Source organism: Spermophilus citellus, assembly GCF_964194105.1.
Source record: "Spermophilus citellus genome assembly, chromosome: 8".
Taxonomy (NCBI): Eukaryota; Metazoa; Chordata; class Mammalia; order Rodentia; family Sciuridae; genus Spermophilus; species Spermophilus citellus.
This window is the reverse complement of record NC_138189.1, coordinates 69,348,280-69,363,641: the sequence shown is the minus strand read 5'-3', so window position 1 is coordinate 69,363,641 and position 15,362 is coordinate 69,348,280. Positions and strand designations below refer to the sequence as shown.

At 37.7% G+C, this 15,362-nt stretch overlaps 1 protein-coding gene across 6 annotated transcripts in view; it reads right to left on the bottom strand.

Annotated features, from left to right (window-relative positions):
• Positions 1-15,362, bottom strand: part of ARHGAP24 (Rho GTPase activating protein 24) — a 754,850-nt gene that overhangs the window by 64,228 nt on the left and 675,260 nt on the right. For all 6 annotated transcript variants that reach the window (XM_081303914.1, XM_081303913.1, XM_081303916.1 and 3 more), the window contains one exon: positions 14,020-14,142. In XM_081303914.1, coding sequence (XP_081160040.1) covers positions 14,020-14,142 — 123 coding nt within the window. The remainder of the gene's footprint in view (positions 1-14,019; positions 14,143-15,362) is intronic.

The following is a 15,362-nucleotide window of genomic DNA, read 5'->3' as shown; positions in this document are numbered from 1 at the left end:
CAGCAAAAGTGAGGTGGAAATACAAAATAGGGCTGGGGATGTGGCTCAATATTTAAGTGCCCATGAATTCAATCCCTGGTATAAAAAAATAGGGATTACTCTTCTACAGTTATTTTAATAAAATAATAATTATTTATATACTTATCATGATTATTATAAATAATATTAAAAACAGTTATATACTCTAAGTCTGCCCTATGAACTTCAGAGAAGTTTTGGTAAATTTCCCAAAGTACCACAGACACAGGCCTGAACTGGGGTTGCTCCAGGTCTAAAGAACTCCAGAGCTTATACAGGTAGAGGATCCCTTATCTGAGATGTTTGGAACCAGAAGTGTTTTAGATTTCAGATTTTGGAAGATTTTAGAGGATTTGCATATATATATATATATATATATATATATATATATATATATATATAATTGTGATATCTTGGCAATGGTACCCAAGTCTAAGCACCAAATTCACCCATATTCCATTTACATTTTATAATCATAGCCTGAGAATAATGTTATGCAATCTTTTCAGTAATTTTGTGCATGCAACAAAGTTTACATGGTGTAGAATTAGATTTTGTGTTCTCATGTTATGGATAATTATCCTGTACTCTATTTACCATAGGGAAGTCCTCTGGTTCATATCCCTGGAATTAATATAAAGATGGATGAGGCACAAGTACTCTGCAGATATTTGTGGAACAATGAATTCACAAAAACAAAACACTTTCATCTCCCCAACTTTAGAAAATAAGTGAAAAATTCTATTGTAACATGAAACTCTTTAATAGTTCTTTGGTTCTGATGTTAATTTCTGTAAAAATCAAAAATTAAAAGAGTCCTGGGTTTACTGAGGAAAAGCCAGAAATTAAAAACTTCTTGGTTATTGCTCAAATTCCCTGCTATTGATAATTATGACTTTTTCTGTCCCTTCTTGTCTACAGATCACACATTGGCCATAGCAGGAATTCACTTTGCTTTTCCTTCTACTGACCACAGCTCTGCCAGCAGGGTAAATATTGGTTTCACCATGACTGTAAGAATTTTCAAAGAACATTCTCCCTTGGAAAATTCACAAGTCAAAATAAGACATCCTTTTTAGTACAGAAAATAAAAAATAAAACCAGTTAAACCTCACTTTAGTCTGTTAACAGTTTTCTATGTGGCCAAAAAAACTTCTGTAAGTAGAAAAGATTTAATCCAAGGAGGAAAGAGTCATAATAACCAGGGAAATTGTTGGTAGAACTTTGACTCTTTTCATAAGCGGAATGGGGGAAAAAAGGAAAAAAGGAAAGACCTGGAAAAATGAAGAAAAGTGTTATAAGATGAACATAGTGACCTAGTGGCCTAGGTTTGAGGCTAGTGGAGCAATTAGAGACATCATTTAACCTACCAAGCCAAGGGCCTCTCTTCTACAACCAGAAAAATAGATTCAGGGCTTCTAGGTGACCTGCCACACATCTCCAAAGAAGCAGATCTGGGTTATGAATCCTGGTACATATAATTCTAACATCTTCTTTGTTCCACTCTGATGTCTTGGTTCAATTCAGACATGTTCTCATAGGCATGCTGAGCATGCTTTCATGATCATATAGGAGAAAATCCAATTTCATGTTCTTCAGGTGAATCACTACCTTTCCAGATAAGCCTATGGTCAGTCTTTTGTTCATGGACACCTAGTATGTCATACAAAATTTGGTGTAGTGTTTTTCCCAAGCTAAGTAATTACTTGCTTATGTTTCTTTATCCTCAACAAGTCTATAAATTCATAGATTTGTGGCAACGTGTTTTGTTTATCTTCTTAGCCCCAGCATCATTTGGTAGAAGTTCAACAAAACTTTGATATACAAATGAGCTAATCGTTAACTACATGGTTTAAAATTATATGAATTTGGACAGTAGCATTTTGTTGGACAAATCAATTTCCATAAATACAATTATAGCACAAACAGCCTACAATAAATATTAAAGAGAATGTTGGCCTTATCAACCACCACTATGAAGCTTCTATTTTAATTCATTAGTACCTATGGCTTAGCAGGAAAAGATAGATAATAATACTGTACATCAGGTGTTTGCTATCAATCTTGAATCCCTGATGGAATAGACCTATTGTTATACTTCACTTTGGGAGGAAAGAAACAAGTGTGTGTGTGTGTGTGTGTGTGTGTGTGTGTGCGCGCGCGCGCGCGCACCCACGCGCGCGCACCCGTGTGTGTATAGCCATGTGAGGTGCTAAAAGGATACAATGGCAAAAAGGCAGCCTATATGACACATAAGGGCTGGAGAGTAAGAAACATTATTGATAAACAGAAATGTCTTGAGGAAGAAGTGAAAGCAAATGTTGAACAAAGGGTAAAATTTGGATGCACAAAGGAGGAGAAAGCAGAGGGGACATCGAACAGATAAAGAGGTGGTGCAAGACGTGTGTAGGGAAAAACAGTAGGTCAGTCTGGGGAAATAGTGGATTCATACTCCAGGTAATAGTTGGAATTGGGTTAGCAGGTAGGGATTGTTAGGCAGAATAGAATTTCCTCCTTTGGGCATTTGGGGTTCATAAAAACTTTTTGAGCTGTGGATTGTTGCTTGACAACATGTTTTAGGACTACAAATTGAGCAATGCTTTATAAAATGGAGTGTGCATTGAAATAATTTGCCAAGAATACTGGTGGTAGATTGGACGTGAGGATGAATGCTATCTTGAATAGTCACGGCTCAGGTTAAAGTTGCACGCATGAAACAATCAAGGCAGAGAGAACTAAGGCAAAGGAAATAGAAATGGGGCTCATAGAATGTAAGGAAGGATAAAGGAGTGATGCGTGAGCATTTGGTGACCATAGTGAATGAAAAGCCCCCAGGTAATTGATGACTTATCTCCAAGAAAGGGGAAACTCATGGGAAAACAATAAGATAAAGTCAGTTTAGAAATTTACTCTAGTTTTTCCAGGATCATAACAATCAAGCATTCTAGCCTATCATGGTTGAACCTAAGTATCCAAGACTCACAGTGTTATATATGTTCCCAGGTAACCAGAGCATAGAGTTTTCTCCTGATACGAGTCTTAAAGAGGTAATAAAATTTTAGAGTTTCATGTCCAATGGGGTAAAAAACACATCACAATTTTTCTCTCCCCAGAACACAAATTCAAATTACCACAATCCCCAGTTTCCTGCCTAATAGATGTTTCTTGGCTACTAGGGTTTGAAAACCACTGGGAAAGCATTTTTAGTGACCTTAATTAGTATCAGAACAAAGAAAGAGAGATGAAAAGGGCAATAAAGGACAGCAAAGGTCTCCAGGAGAAAGGCACTCTGAGAAGTGAATTTTTTCAGCTTGCACAGCATGACAGCTCTGCTGTGACCAGGGAGGGCTCTGGAAACTTTACCCAACTCCACCCACCATTCTGAGGGCATTTCTAAAGCTAGCAGAAATGTGGAATCACCTCTTGACTAAATGTATATGTATATGTATGTATATATATATATATATATATATATATATATATATATATATATATCTCAGGAAAAACAGCTAACAGCTACATCAAAATTTTTCCCCTCTGGGCACTTTTCCTAGCTTCACACACTCTCTTTCCTGCTTTGCTCGAAACGACTTAAGCAGATGCAAGAGGAGTGCAGAAACCCAGGTCGACTTCTCTGAACACTTGAGCACCCAGAGGTTTTAATATAACACAAAAGACACACTCTTTTTAAGGATGACATGGTGTGGGAACCCAGGAACAAGAGGGAAGTTCATTCTTTTTAGCATCAAACCTTCAATGAAGATGAAATGTAAACCGCCTGCGTTTCATGCTCTGCCACCATGACATGTGAGTGCAGCACAGAAACCGCATGGCAGCCATACAGGGAGAGCAGCAGATGGGCACCATCCTCCCCAAGCCCCACTGCAGAACTGCAGTCACAGCTGCAGCCAAGGCACCAGACAGAGGCTGAAGGCTCCCTGCATTGTCTCTTTTTTTTCTGGTTCTGACAGAAAGCAGAGTACAGATTGGTAAAGGAAGCACCTCTTAATCCCTGACTTGAATGCCGAACATTCCCCAAACTACTAAGACTACCAAGAAAGGAAAAACTTTAAAAATAGTCCCCTGGGAGATGATAGATGACAGCTCTTTCCTGTGCCTGTTGCCCTGTGCCAGCCCATGGGGATGCAGGCACTGGTATTTAAGGAAAATAGGAAGAGGAGAAGGGAACAGGGATTCCTGCAGACCTGCTGTACACTGAAGGAGGGAAGGTGAAAAAGGTAAAAAATGCCTTACTTTGTCCTTCAAAGTTAATTCAGAATTCCCAAACTTCTCACGCTACTGCTAAGATATATGGGAAAGAGATGAAAAGAGAAATGTCCTTCAAGCAGTTAGTCCTTGAGTCTTTTCAATCTCTGTCATTGTCAAATTCTCTATCAATGATACAGTCTGATAGTATCCATGAAATTCCCAAAACTCAATAAAATATAAGATAAAAACTTTGTATCTCATTTAATTTTCTGTGTAGATGTCAGAGAAATGTGATTCCTGAATTCCTTGCTGCTAACATATGACATGGTCATAGCCAGATCTTAACTACTTAAAGAGAAATGTTCAGAAGGTATCAGGGTCTCATTAATAAAAGTTTCCACTATATTTTGTATATTTGACTTTTCTTATTTTGCTGCCTTATCTTCTTGTTGGCTCCTAGGTAAGGAAGATTAACTAAAAGGTGGTAGATCAAAGAAAAAAGGGAGAACGTCATTCAACTCAGCTCCTGACTAAATTATTGGTTCACTAAGCTTCACATTAAGATTCTAATTACTTGGTTTCTATTTAAACAGCTCATTTTAAGGCAAAAGAAAGTTTTAAAATATTTTTATATAAAAACCTTTCCTGAAAACATTTCCTTGTACTTTTGCTGCACCTTTTAACTCTCTCAAACTCAGTCAATTCTGAAATGTCTCAGTTTCTTTGATTGATCATTAGTTGTTACACTGGCCCACCCTGCTCTTGACAGTTCATCTTTGCACTGTACCAACGTCATCTTATGAGGCATTTGGAAAGGCAAGGTGATTCTTATTTCTAGCCAATATTAATCGATACAGTTGGAAGCCCCCTGAAAAGGGGTTACCACAGATAATCTGATTATCAAAATCATCTCAGCAGAGGAGATGAGGCAAACACAGGCAGCTAGAACCAAATCTAAAGTTGTGGGGCACAGAACAGGGATTTACAAGGGATTTGTCTCAAGAGGTCAGAATGGCTGCTTGATTTGGGTCTGAGAAGGGCCCAGGAGAGCTCTGGCCCCTCCTTTCAGGACAGTCAGTCCAGCTTGTTTAGTCCTCTGTCATTCAACGTGATCCTTATAGGACCACCGTTCTTTAAGCCACACCTACCCTGCCCACTCACAGACAGTAATAAACAGATCAATATGAGCCTTGAAAAATAAGTATAGGAAACACCCAAATCACTCACATACAAAGCTCTTGCTTTCACAAATCCCATTTTATCTGAGCATAAACGGATTTACAGAATGAGAGAATATATGTTTATTTATGAAAAGAACATTAGCATATCATCTACCTACCTTTCCGAAAACTAAAACACCGTTTGATTCTTCTGTATGTGGCTTTAGGGATGAACGGAGTCGATGCTAAGGCACCTGAGGGGCGCACCCCAGAATTTCGGTCTTCAGGCATCATACAGGCCCCAAGTTCTGAGACCCTTTCAGGCTTCTTTAAAACCTGCCTCTGTGTGGAAACTCATAGCCACTCCTTCTCATGTTTGTTTGTTAGGTTTGAAGTGCTGATTCCTAGAACTCCAAGGTTTTGATCCTCCAGGTCCTGGGTTAAGAATAAGTTACCAACTTGCCCTTACTCCTTTTTGGCAAAAAACAACAACAAACAAAACAAAACAAAAAACCCCTTCCTTTTCTTTTGCCTAATCCAAGGAGTTTTAAAGATAGTTTTTTCTTTTTTTCCAATATCTGCAGACATTCCAAAATGTCACAGGCAAATAACTGCAGCAAAGTATACCCCCATCCAAACAGCAGGGAGTGTTGTGTTTTGTTTTGTTTTATTAAGAACTATCTTCTCAGCTGGACTGAGATTCCTCTGGAAAGGTCAGCAAATAGCCCTGTGCAAGGGGAAAGAGGAACAATGACAAAAAAGGCCCCTCAGGAATACTTCAGGACAGTCCTTGTTGGCTCCTTTCATCTGAGCACAGAGGGAGGAAAATCATGGTACCTTCTCCAAAAAGCATTTCAGTGCATGAAATATCCCTCGCACAGAACTCCCCTGTTCCTTTTATAGCACCCCTCATCCTCTGATGCTGTCTGCAGGCTGCTCCCTTTTCCCTTCTGTCTTCCAGCTCCCCAGGGAATCACCATGTCAGAACAGTCCAGTGCCCATTCCAGGAGGCTCCTGGCTGTGCAGGGAGGTGGAGGCTTTGCAGGGAGCTTCTCCTCCCCCTCCTCCAGCTCCGTCTCCCTTTTCTCAATGAGAGCTGGGCGGGCACTGGCAGGGCTGCGGCTGCCTCCTCACAGCTGTGGCTGCTGCTGCCTTCAGTGCCCGCTGGTCACATGTAGCAGGTGCAGTCACAACATGAGGGGAGGAGGGAGGCTGCCACACTGCAATGCAAATTGAATCGCACCCCTTTCCTCCTCTTTTGACTTTGCATTGACCTCTTGGCTGGGCTCCTGTCTTGTGCAGCAGCTCTACAGCTGGCTGGTTCAACCCTCCAGAAATCACCGAGCACCAAACTCTCCCTAGGGGTAAACCTTTCGCTCCCTCTGTTCTACATTTATTTATTTTTTTCCTGCACAAGATTGACATCTTCTCAGATATTGTATGGCTAAATCAATTTGCAAGTGTGAGTGCTAATGTAAGGTGGATATCCTTAAAACACACATATTACATACATGTCTATGTATATCAGTGTCTATAAAATAAAATTAAATCCACTAGCTAAGAGTCTGTAGGTATAACCACAAAATAAGTCAACTTATGTATGTGTGCATACTAATACACAAATATAAATTTCTCTGGTTATGGTTTGAAAATCAATTCAAATTTAAACCTTCCCCCATGTTCCTGCATACAGCCTCTCTACCCAACCCCCACATTCACCAATCCTTTCAGTACTACTCACTGAATAATTGACTTGTTGGGTTAATCATTCATCCACCTGGCTGTTCCATAAGCAGATTTGGAATGTTAGTGCTTTAACCCCAAATGACCCCCAAGGCCTCTTTTCTCCTGCCTGGGCATTCAATCAGAGCTTCTCAAAACTGAGGGGTGCTAACAAGTAACTCTCATTAATCACATCACTGCTCTTACTTGCAACCCAGGTGGGTGAGACTGTCATTTAGCAGGTCCAATAAGTGTAGCTTGGTACCACCGAAGCAGATGCAGTGTTCACCTGAGAGTATCTGAACCCAAAGGAAAACCCAGGCACCTGTGCACTGGTGTGAAGAGAACACTTGTCACCACAAGATTTTGGAACTGGAATGGTAATACGATTTTTTCCAGTATTCTTATGTCACTAAACTAAATTTTGATTGGAATTACTAAACTAAAATTTGATTGGAAACTAAAGCAAGAGAAGTAAAACCAGATTTCTAAGATCACACAGCTGGCCTGTGTCTGAGCAAGTCCACACTGCCACTGAACTAAGCCCTGCCTCCACATACACTGATTATGCATCATGGAAGTTATTAAGAGAATATTAAAAGAATAATTTTACTTTATAGCCAGAACTTTAACTCAATTCTTTACATACTGAGACAGAAATATACAGAAGAAAACTAATTTTGTGACTAGCTAAAGTAAGTCTAAACATTAAGCTTTAATGAGCAATTAGTGGATTTTCACATTCCTCTGATCTTGGGCTAAGCACATCCAAGAACCTGCCTCAAAAACAATTGAAAAGAAACCCAGTTTACAAATGAACAAATAACAAACAACAACAACAAAAACAACAACAAAAAATTCTAATCATTGTTTCCAAAGCTAAATAAATGTTTCAACATCCTAATATTTAGATTTACTTTTGAGCAGACCCCACAGGATTCTTAGCATTGTTAACAGGGAAACAACGGTTTATAGTGGTTTTCAGCAGATAGCACAAAGTTGAGGTATCTAGATTCAGTTATTAGGCTAAGGAATTAAGAGGAAATGTCTACTTTCCACATTTCCATTAATTCTCCTCCCACATCTGAATGTTTATTATAAATTTGTTATACTTGAAGAAAAAAAAAGACCTATCAGAATTAATATTATCAAAATGACCATACTACCAAAAGCACTCTACAGATGAAATGCAATTCCAATCAAAATTCCAATGACATTCCTCATAGAAATAGAAAAAGCAATCATGAAATTCATATGGAAAAATAAGAGACCCAGAATAGCTAAAACAATCCTTAGCAAGAAGAGTAAAGCAGGTGGCATCACTATACCAGACCTTAAATTACATTACAGAGCAATAGTAACAAAAACAGCATGGTTGGCACCAAAATAGATTTGTAGACCAATGACACAGAATAGAGGACACAGAGACTAACCCACATAATTACAGTTATCTTATATCAGACAAAGGCGCCAAAAACATATATTGGAGAAAACATAGCCTCTTCAACAAAGGGTTGTGGGAAAACTGGAAATACACATGCAGCAAAATGAAATTAAGCACAATTTTCTCTTACCATGTCCAAAATTCAATTCAAAGTGGATCAAAGATCTAGGTTAAAACAATGACCCTGCATCTAATAGAAGAAAAAGTAGGCTCCAATCTCCATCATATCAGATTAGGCCCCTACTTCCTTAATGAGACTCCTGTAGTGCAAGAATTAAAATCAAGAATTAATAAATGGGATGGATTCAAACTAAAAATCTTCTTCTCAGCAAAAGAAATAATCAGTGAGGTGAATAGAGAGCCTACAGTTGGAAGCAAATTTTTTCCACTTGCACATCAGATACAGCACTAATCTCTAGGGTATATACAGAACTCAAAAAGCTAAGCACCAAAATAACAAATAACCCAATTAATAAATGGGCCAAGGAACGAACAGATACTCTCAGAAGATGATATATAATCAATCAACAAATACATGAAGAAATGTTCAACATCTCTAGCTATTAGAGAAATGCAAATCAAAAGTAGGATTTCATCTCAATCTAGTCAGAAAGGCAGCTATTAAGAATACAAACAACAATAAGTGTTGGCAAGGATGTGGGGGAAAAGGCACAATCATACATTGCTAGTGGGACTGCAAAATGGTGCAGGCAATATGGAAAGCAATATGGAGATTCTTTGGAAAACTTGGAATGGAACCATCATTTGACCCAGTTATCCAACTCCTCGGTCTATACCCAAAGAACTTAAAAACCTTGTACTACAGGGACAACAGCCACATCAATGTTTATTGCAGCACAAGTCACAATAGCTAAACTGTGGAATCTACCTAGATGTCCATCAGTAGATGAATGGATAGGGAAACTTTGATGTGTGTGTGGATATATATATATATATATATATATCCACACACACACCAAAGTAATGAGTAATGTTCCATTACATATACATATATATATATAGGTAATGGAACATTACTCAGCATTAAAAGAGAATAAAATCATGGCATTTGCAGGTAAATGAATGGAGTTGGAGAATATAATGCTAAGTGAGTTAGCCAATCTTCCCAAATACAAATGCGGAATGTTTTCTCTGATATAAGGAGGCTGATTCATACTGAGGTTGGGAGGGGGACCATGTGAAGATTAGAGGAACTCTAGATAGGGCAAAGGGGAGGGAGGGGAATGGAGAGGGTAAGGGGTGTAAAAAAGATGGTGGAATGAGATGGACATCATTTCCCTAAGTACATGTATGAAGACACGAATGGCGTGAATATACTTTGTATATAACCAGAGATATGAAGAAATGTGCTCTATAATTGTAATATGAATTGTAATGCATTCTGATGTAATATAAACAATTTTTTTAAAAGATAAGGCCTATCATAAAATCCTGTATTTTGTGATTTTTACTACACAGTTTTACATTTCTACAAGAGTGAAGTGCTAGGCAAGGTCCTCAGGAAATTACACTGAGATTTCATCTCACTTCAGTCAGATTGGCAATTATCAAGAATACAAATAACAATAAATGTTGACAATGATGTGAAGGAAAAGGTACGCTCATACATTGCTGGTGGGACTGCAAATTGGTACAACCACTCTAGAAATGGAGATTCCTTAGACAGCTTGGAATGGAACCACCATTTAACCCAGCTATTCCACTCCTTGGTTTATACCCAAAGGACTTAAAATCAGCATATTACAGTGACACAGCCATATCAATGTTTATCGCAGCTCAGTCCACAATAGCCAACCTATGAAACCAACCTTGGTGCCCTTCAACATATGTTTCCTATATTTTAATCAGATGTTCATTACTGTTATGTCAGAGAATATTTTGCATGCATATGCAAACTAGACAAAGAGAAGCCTAAGCACCTCATAAAAAATTTTAATTTTTCAAAGACACAAATTATGAAACTGCCACAGTGAAATGCCAGTGCTATAACAGAAACATTTACAATGTACCCAAGGGTGATGTGTCACCTTTTCTTCCATATGTCTTTATGGATGCCAGCAGAACAATGACCACCATAGTTTGAGAGGCGGGAAGGAGAGTGGAAGCCAAGAAATCTTTATTTAGGACAAAAAAGTCTGAGTCTCTAATTAAGACAGGGAGCAAAATATGTTCTCTTTTGAAAGGCAAGTAAGGCAATTCAGATACTTTTAACAGTTTTGTTGAGATATGGTTCACATACCACAAAATAATTTAAAATATGTGATTCAATAGGTTTTTTAGTATTTTCACAGAATATGTGCAACCATCACCACAGCCAATTCTAGAATATTTTCACCTTTTCAACAAGAAATCGAATATATTTTGGCTGTCACTCCCCTCAAACCTAGCTTACCATCTGATCCCTAAGCAACCATGACTCTGTTTTCCGTTCTATACTTTCACATGAAAGAAATCATATAATCAATGGTCATTTGTGACTGACTTCTTTAACTTAGCATAATGTTTTCAAGACTCATTCTTGTTGTAGCATGTACTTGTGATTCACTTCTTTTATGATGAGTAATAATCCATTCTCTGAATGTGCAGTCATGTATTGCTTCACAGTGGACATATGTACTGAGAAATGTGTTGCTAGGCAATTTTGTCAGGCAACCATCATAGAGTGGACTTAAACTAAGATGGCTGTGATGTCACTAAGTTGATATCCTCTTATAGGACCGCCATCGTATATGTGGCCCATCATTGACTCCAGTATCTACTTTGTGGAACATGTCTGTAACACATTTTGTTTATCCATTCTTCCATGCACGAACATGTGGATGCTTTCTCCCTTTTATTTTTTTTTCTATTTTCTTGATGTCATCAATTCATGTATATTTGAAAGACTCAAATATGTGTTCATGTCTCTTACTTATTAATGACCCTACTTTTAAAAACTTTCATTTTTCATATACTGAAGAATATACTACCCCTAAGCCAGGGACCTGCAATTGTGGGGTTTTTGCTACCACAAAAATACACACACACACAAAATAGATCACACTAGTGTGCTTTAAAGCAGGGGAAGACATGGGTTTTCTTCCTGGTTCTGTTACTCACAGTGTGACCCACAAAATGTGGGACAGAAGAAAAGAAATAAAAACACTGGTTTCAAAATATTCTAACATGTTTCATGAAACATTAAGTAGAATCTCATTTAAGATAAAATTTTTAGTCACATAAATTTTTTGTTTAAAACTCAAACTTATATCTTTAAATTTTAATCAATGAGAACAGAACTAATTAATATTAATATGAATATTTAAAACTAAGACAATGGGTGATAGTTTGCAATATATCAGAGTTGAAATTCTGTTGGTGTTGAATCATGTATTAATTTTTTAAAAATCCTATACTCAGAGGAATCACAAAAGATTTATTGCAAATTAAATGAGTACCTTAAAAGCTTGCCTTGCAATCTCCTAACACTCTTCAATTAAACAAAGATAGCCAGGGAAGATTTATTCTTTGGAGTATTGTTTCTATTATGAGTGCTCTGTGCGAAAATACATCTCTTAAAAATAAACCCAAATCTATTTGCAAAACCCCTGAAGTACATTATTCCATAGGATAAAATATATAAATTCATTGACTACTAGAATATCACTTCCAGGTACAAAGAATTAAAGATTCATAGATAGCTCTCACCTCAGTCTTACTGGGATTATTTCTGAGAATTCTGGGCTGATGGTACCACCTATCGCCACTGATTTTGGAGAAACTAACAGGATCTCATTCATTTCTCTTGAAAATAATATACTTGATGGGAATAATTTCTCAATAAAAATGTTCCTTCAGCAGATATTAAGGTTCCTCCTGAACTTAAGAGCCCCAGAAATCTGATGACAGAGGGGACAAGAGGTTCTTTAAAAATAATAGGAACTTTAAAAAGATACATCCTCACGGCCCCCAGAAATTTCTAACCCTGGATGTGCTAGCAAATTTATACCAGTTGTGTTCATGTCTCTTACTTATGCCATGAAGAATCCCCTGCTACAACATTGGGCTGGGGGCTCAGCCTGTGAGTCTTTTCCAGTGTTTGACATGGTCACTTGCCATTTTAGGTTATGAATGGGGTGGCTACATAAATCGTCATACAAGTTAGGACACTGAGCCAGTGAAAGCTAACACTGTGCATAATTAGCCTGGTCTGGTGGCTGTAAACCAGACTGTTACCAGGCAAGCTGGAATGAATGATCACTCTGCTTAGGAAACTTCCACTTTCCTAACAGAAGACTCTACTAAAAAGTAGACAAATTTAGGAATGGTATCATTAATCTAGTCTTCAATTAATGTCTTCAATGAATCTTTCTGTTTTAGTCTCTCTGTTTTGTTTGCTTACTTGGTGGAGCTGGAATCAAATCCATGACCTAGCATATACTAAGAATGCACTCTATCACTGAGCTACACCCACAGCCCAATAGTTGCTATTTTAACTCAACCAACATTTCAACTTCTTCAACTGAGGTTTAAAAATTATTCTAAAACAAAATGCTGACTCAGCTTAAGAAGCATCAGCTATACGTTTAGGGGAAAATTCACTTTGTGAATTCAGGTGCTAACAGTACACAAGAGACTATAAAATAAATATGGGAATTATAATTGCTTTCTTAAATGTGAATTTCATTTAAAACTATTTTTAATAATATTAACAAAAGAATTAGGCTTTACATTCTTGAAAATACATGTCATTGTAGATATTTTTGTATCATTTTTTGGTTCCATTTATTGAAATTGTTATTTCAATAATTTTGGTTTATATCATTCTAGTTTATATTTCTCACTAGATCAAAATCATATCTTTTATCTTTTCTTCCTCCATTTTGTTCTATTCATAGTAACTTTTAGCTTATTCTTTATATGATGAATTCTCAACAGTGTATTAAGATTTTTTTAAAAAAAACTCACTATAAATCTACACATATCTATCTAATTCAAAGAATTTTTTTTGAAAATCCAACACTCATCAGATTTTCATCAAAAGATTTGGCATTCTGTTTTGATGCTATTGAGCATCTGGGAATTGGGATTTTTTTCCAAAGATATCAGTCAAATTTTGCTTGATATCTAGATGTTCTTAACTAATATACATTTATCATATGTTTCCCATTACTGTTTACCATTAATAAAATGGAAAAATTCGAAACCAAGAAAAGAAAAAACTTCTTCATTCATTTTTAAAATTCAACGTATTCAGGGAAGATGTTGGTTATTAATGATATGTGACCTGAATTAAAACTGTAAGAGTTAATATATATGTGTCTGACAATCAGGTTAAATAATTCACTACTGATTTTAACATTCACCCATTTGAGTTTAGGAGCTGATTATAACATTAGCCAGAGGAAAGGAAAGAATGAGTCGGGTCTAACTTTCTGATTTTCTATGACTTTAAAATATGCTCACCTCCTCCAAAAGGTCCCCATATGACTCGGCGGATGGACTTCACCCAGTCTTCCATATCATTCTGGGTACTCGCCATGAGGAGGTAGCTCTCATGATTTGCTGTCATCCGATCCCGATCACCTCCTGTAAAAACACATGAGCACATTCAGTTAAAGATTCATCCAAAGATTCCTCATTATTAGCCTCCTAGGGAGTCCCTGAAACACAGACTGTGCCTAATGCAGTCAGCACTAGGTCCTACCCAGTGACTTGAAAATATTTACCATAGTTTCCAAACGAGGGAAGAAAACTGCTTAAAAAGGAAAGGCTCTAATGTTTCCAGGAGAAAGCTAGAGAACAAATGTCATTTCCTAAACAAAGCCTGGGTTTTTTTGTCCTAGCAACAACCCATAGGCTTGAATTAACTCATAATCCAATCTATTCACACAGCTGCTGAATAGGGAGGAACTGTAGAGACATAATGAAAGAGGGAGAAGATGGAATAGTGGTCCCCAGAACTTGGATTTTCGTTTGCAGCAGGGGCTGCATACTGCAGAATTCACTGAACACATGGCCAGGCAGACTCAACAACACTGGACCCAGAGCTCCTCCCTGCACACCTCCTTTCTTTTTGCAGGGGTGAAGTGGGGTGGGGGGGAGTACCAGGTTTGAGCTAAGGGGCACTCAACCACTGAGCCACATTCTCAACCCTAGTTTGTATTTTATTCAGAGACAGGGTCTCACTGAGTTGCTTAGTGCCTCGTTTTGCTAAAGCTGGCTTTGAATTCCCAATCCTCCTGCCTCAGCCTCCCAATCACTTGGGATTATAGGCATGCACCACCCGTGCCAGGCTCCGCATGCCTCCCTTCTATATGAGAAATCTCATTCCTCCAGGTCACACATTCAGGAGGGCAAAGAAATAATGAAGAGAAAGAAGACACATGGCTGGCCAGCAACGAAGGCCAATTCAACACTATGATGGCACTCATACTTGAGAGTGAGTTTTTGGAACCCCCCGGTTGTGCCTCCCTGTACATGTCCTTGGTTTCTCTTATTTTCCTCCAAATAATCCATGTATTTAAAACCCCCAAAATATCTAATATCAACTTTGAAGTGCTAGACTACCAAAGCTTGGAATTTCTTAGAAATCTCTTATTGCGTATTGAAGGGTAACCTAGACTTCTCCTTTATAAAACAGGGACAATCACATCTGATCTTGAAAGTGGTCTTGAGGCATGATTGTCCTTATAACCTTGTTTTATATGAAAGGATTGTTGCTGAAAACAAATATCAGTGATGGCACTGCTTCACTCTCTGAAAATAGTGTTGTTCCACAAATAGAATGATTAAAGAAATGGAATAGT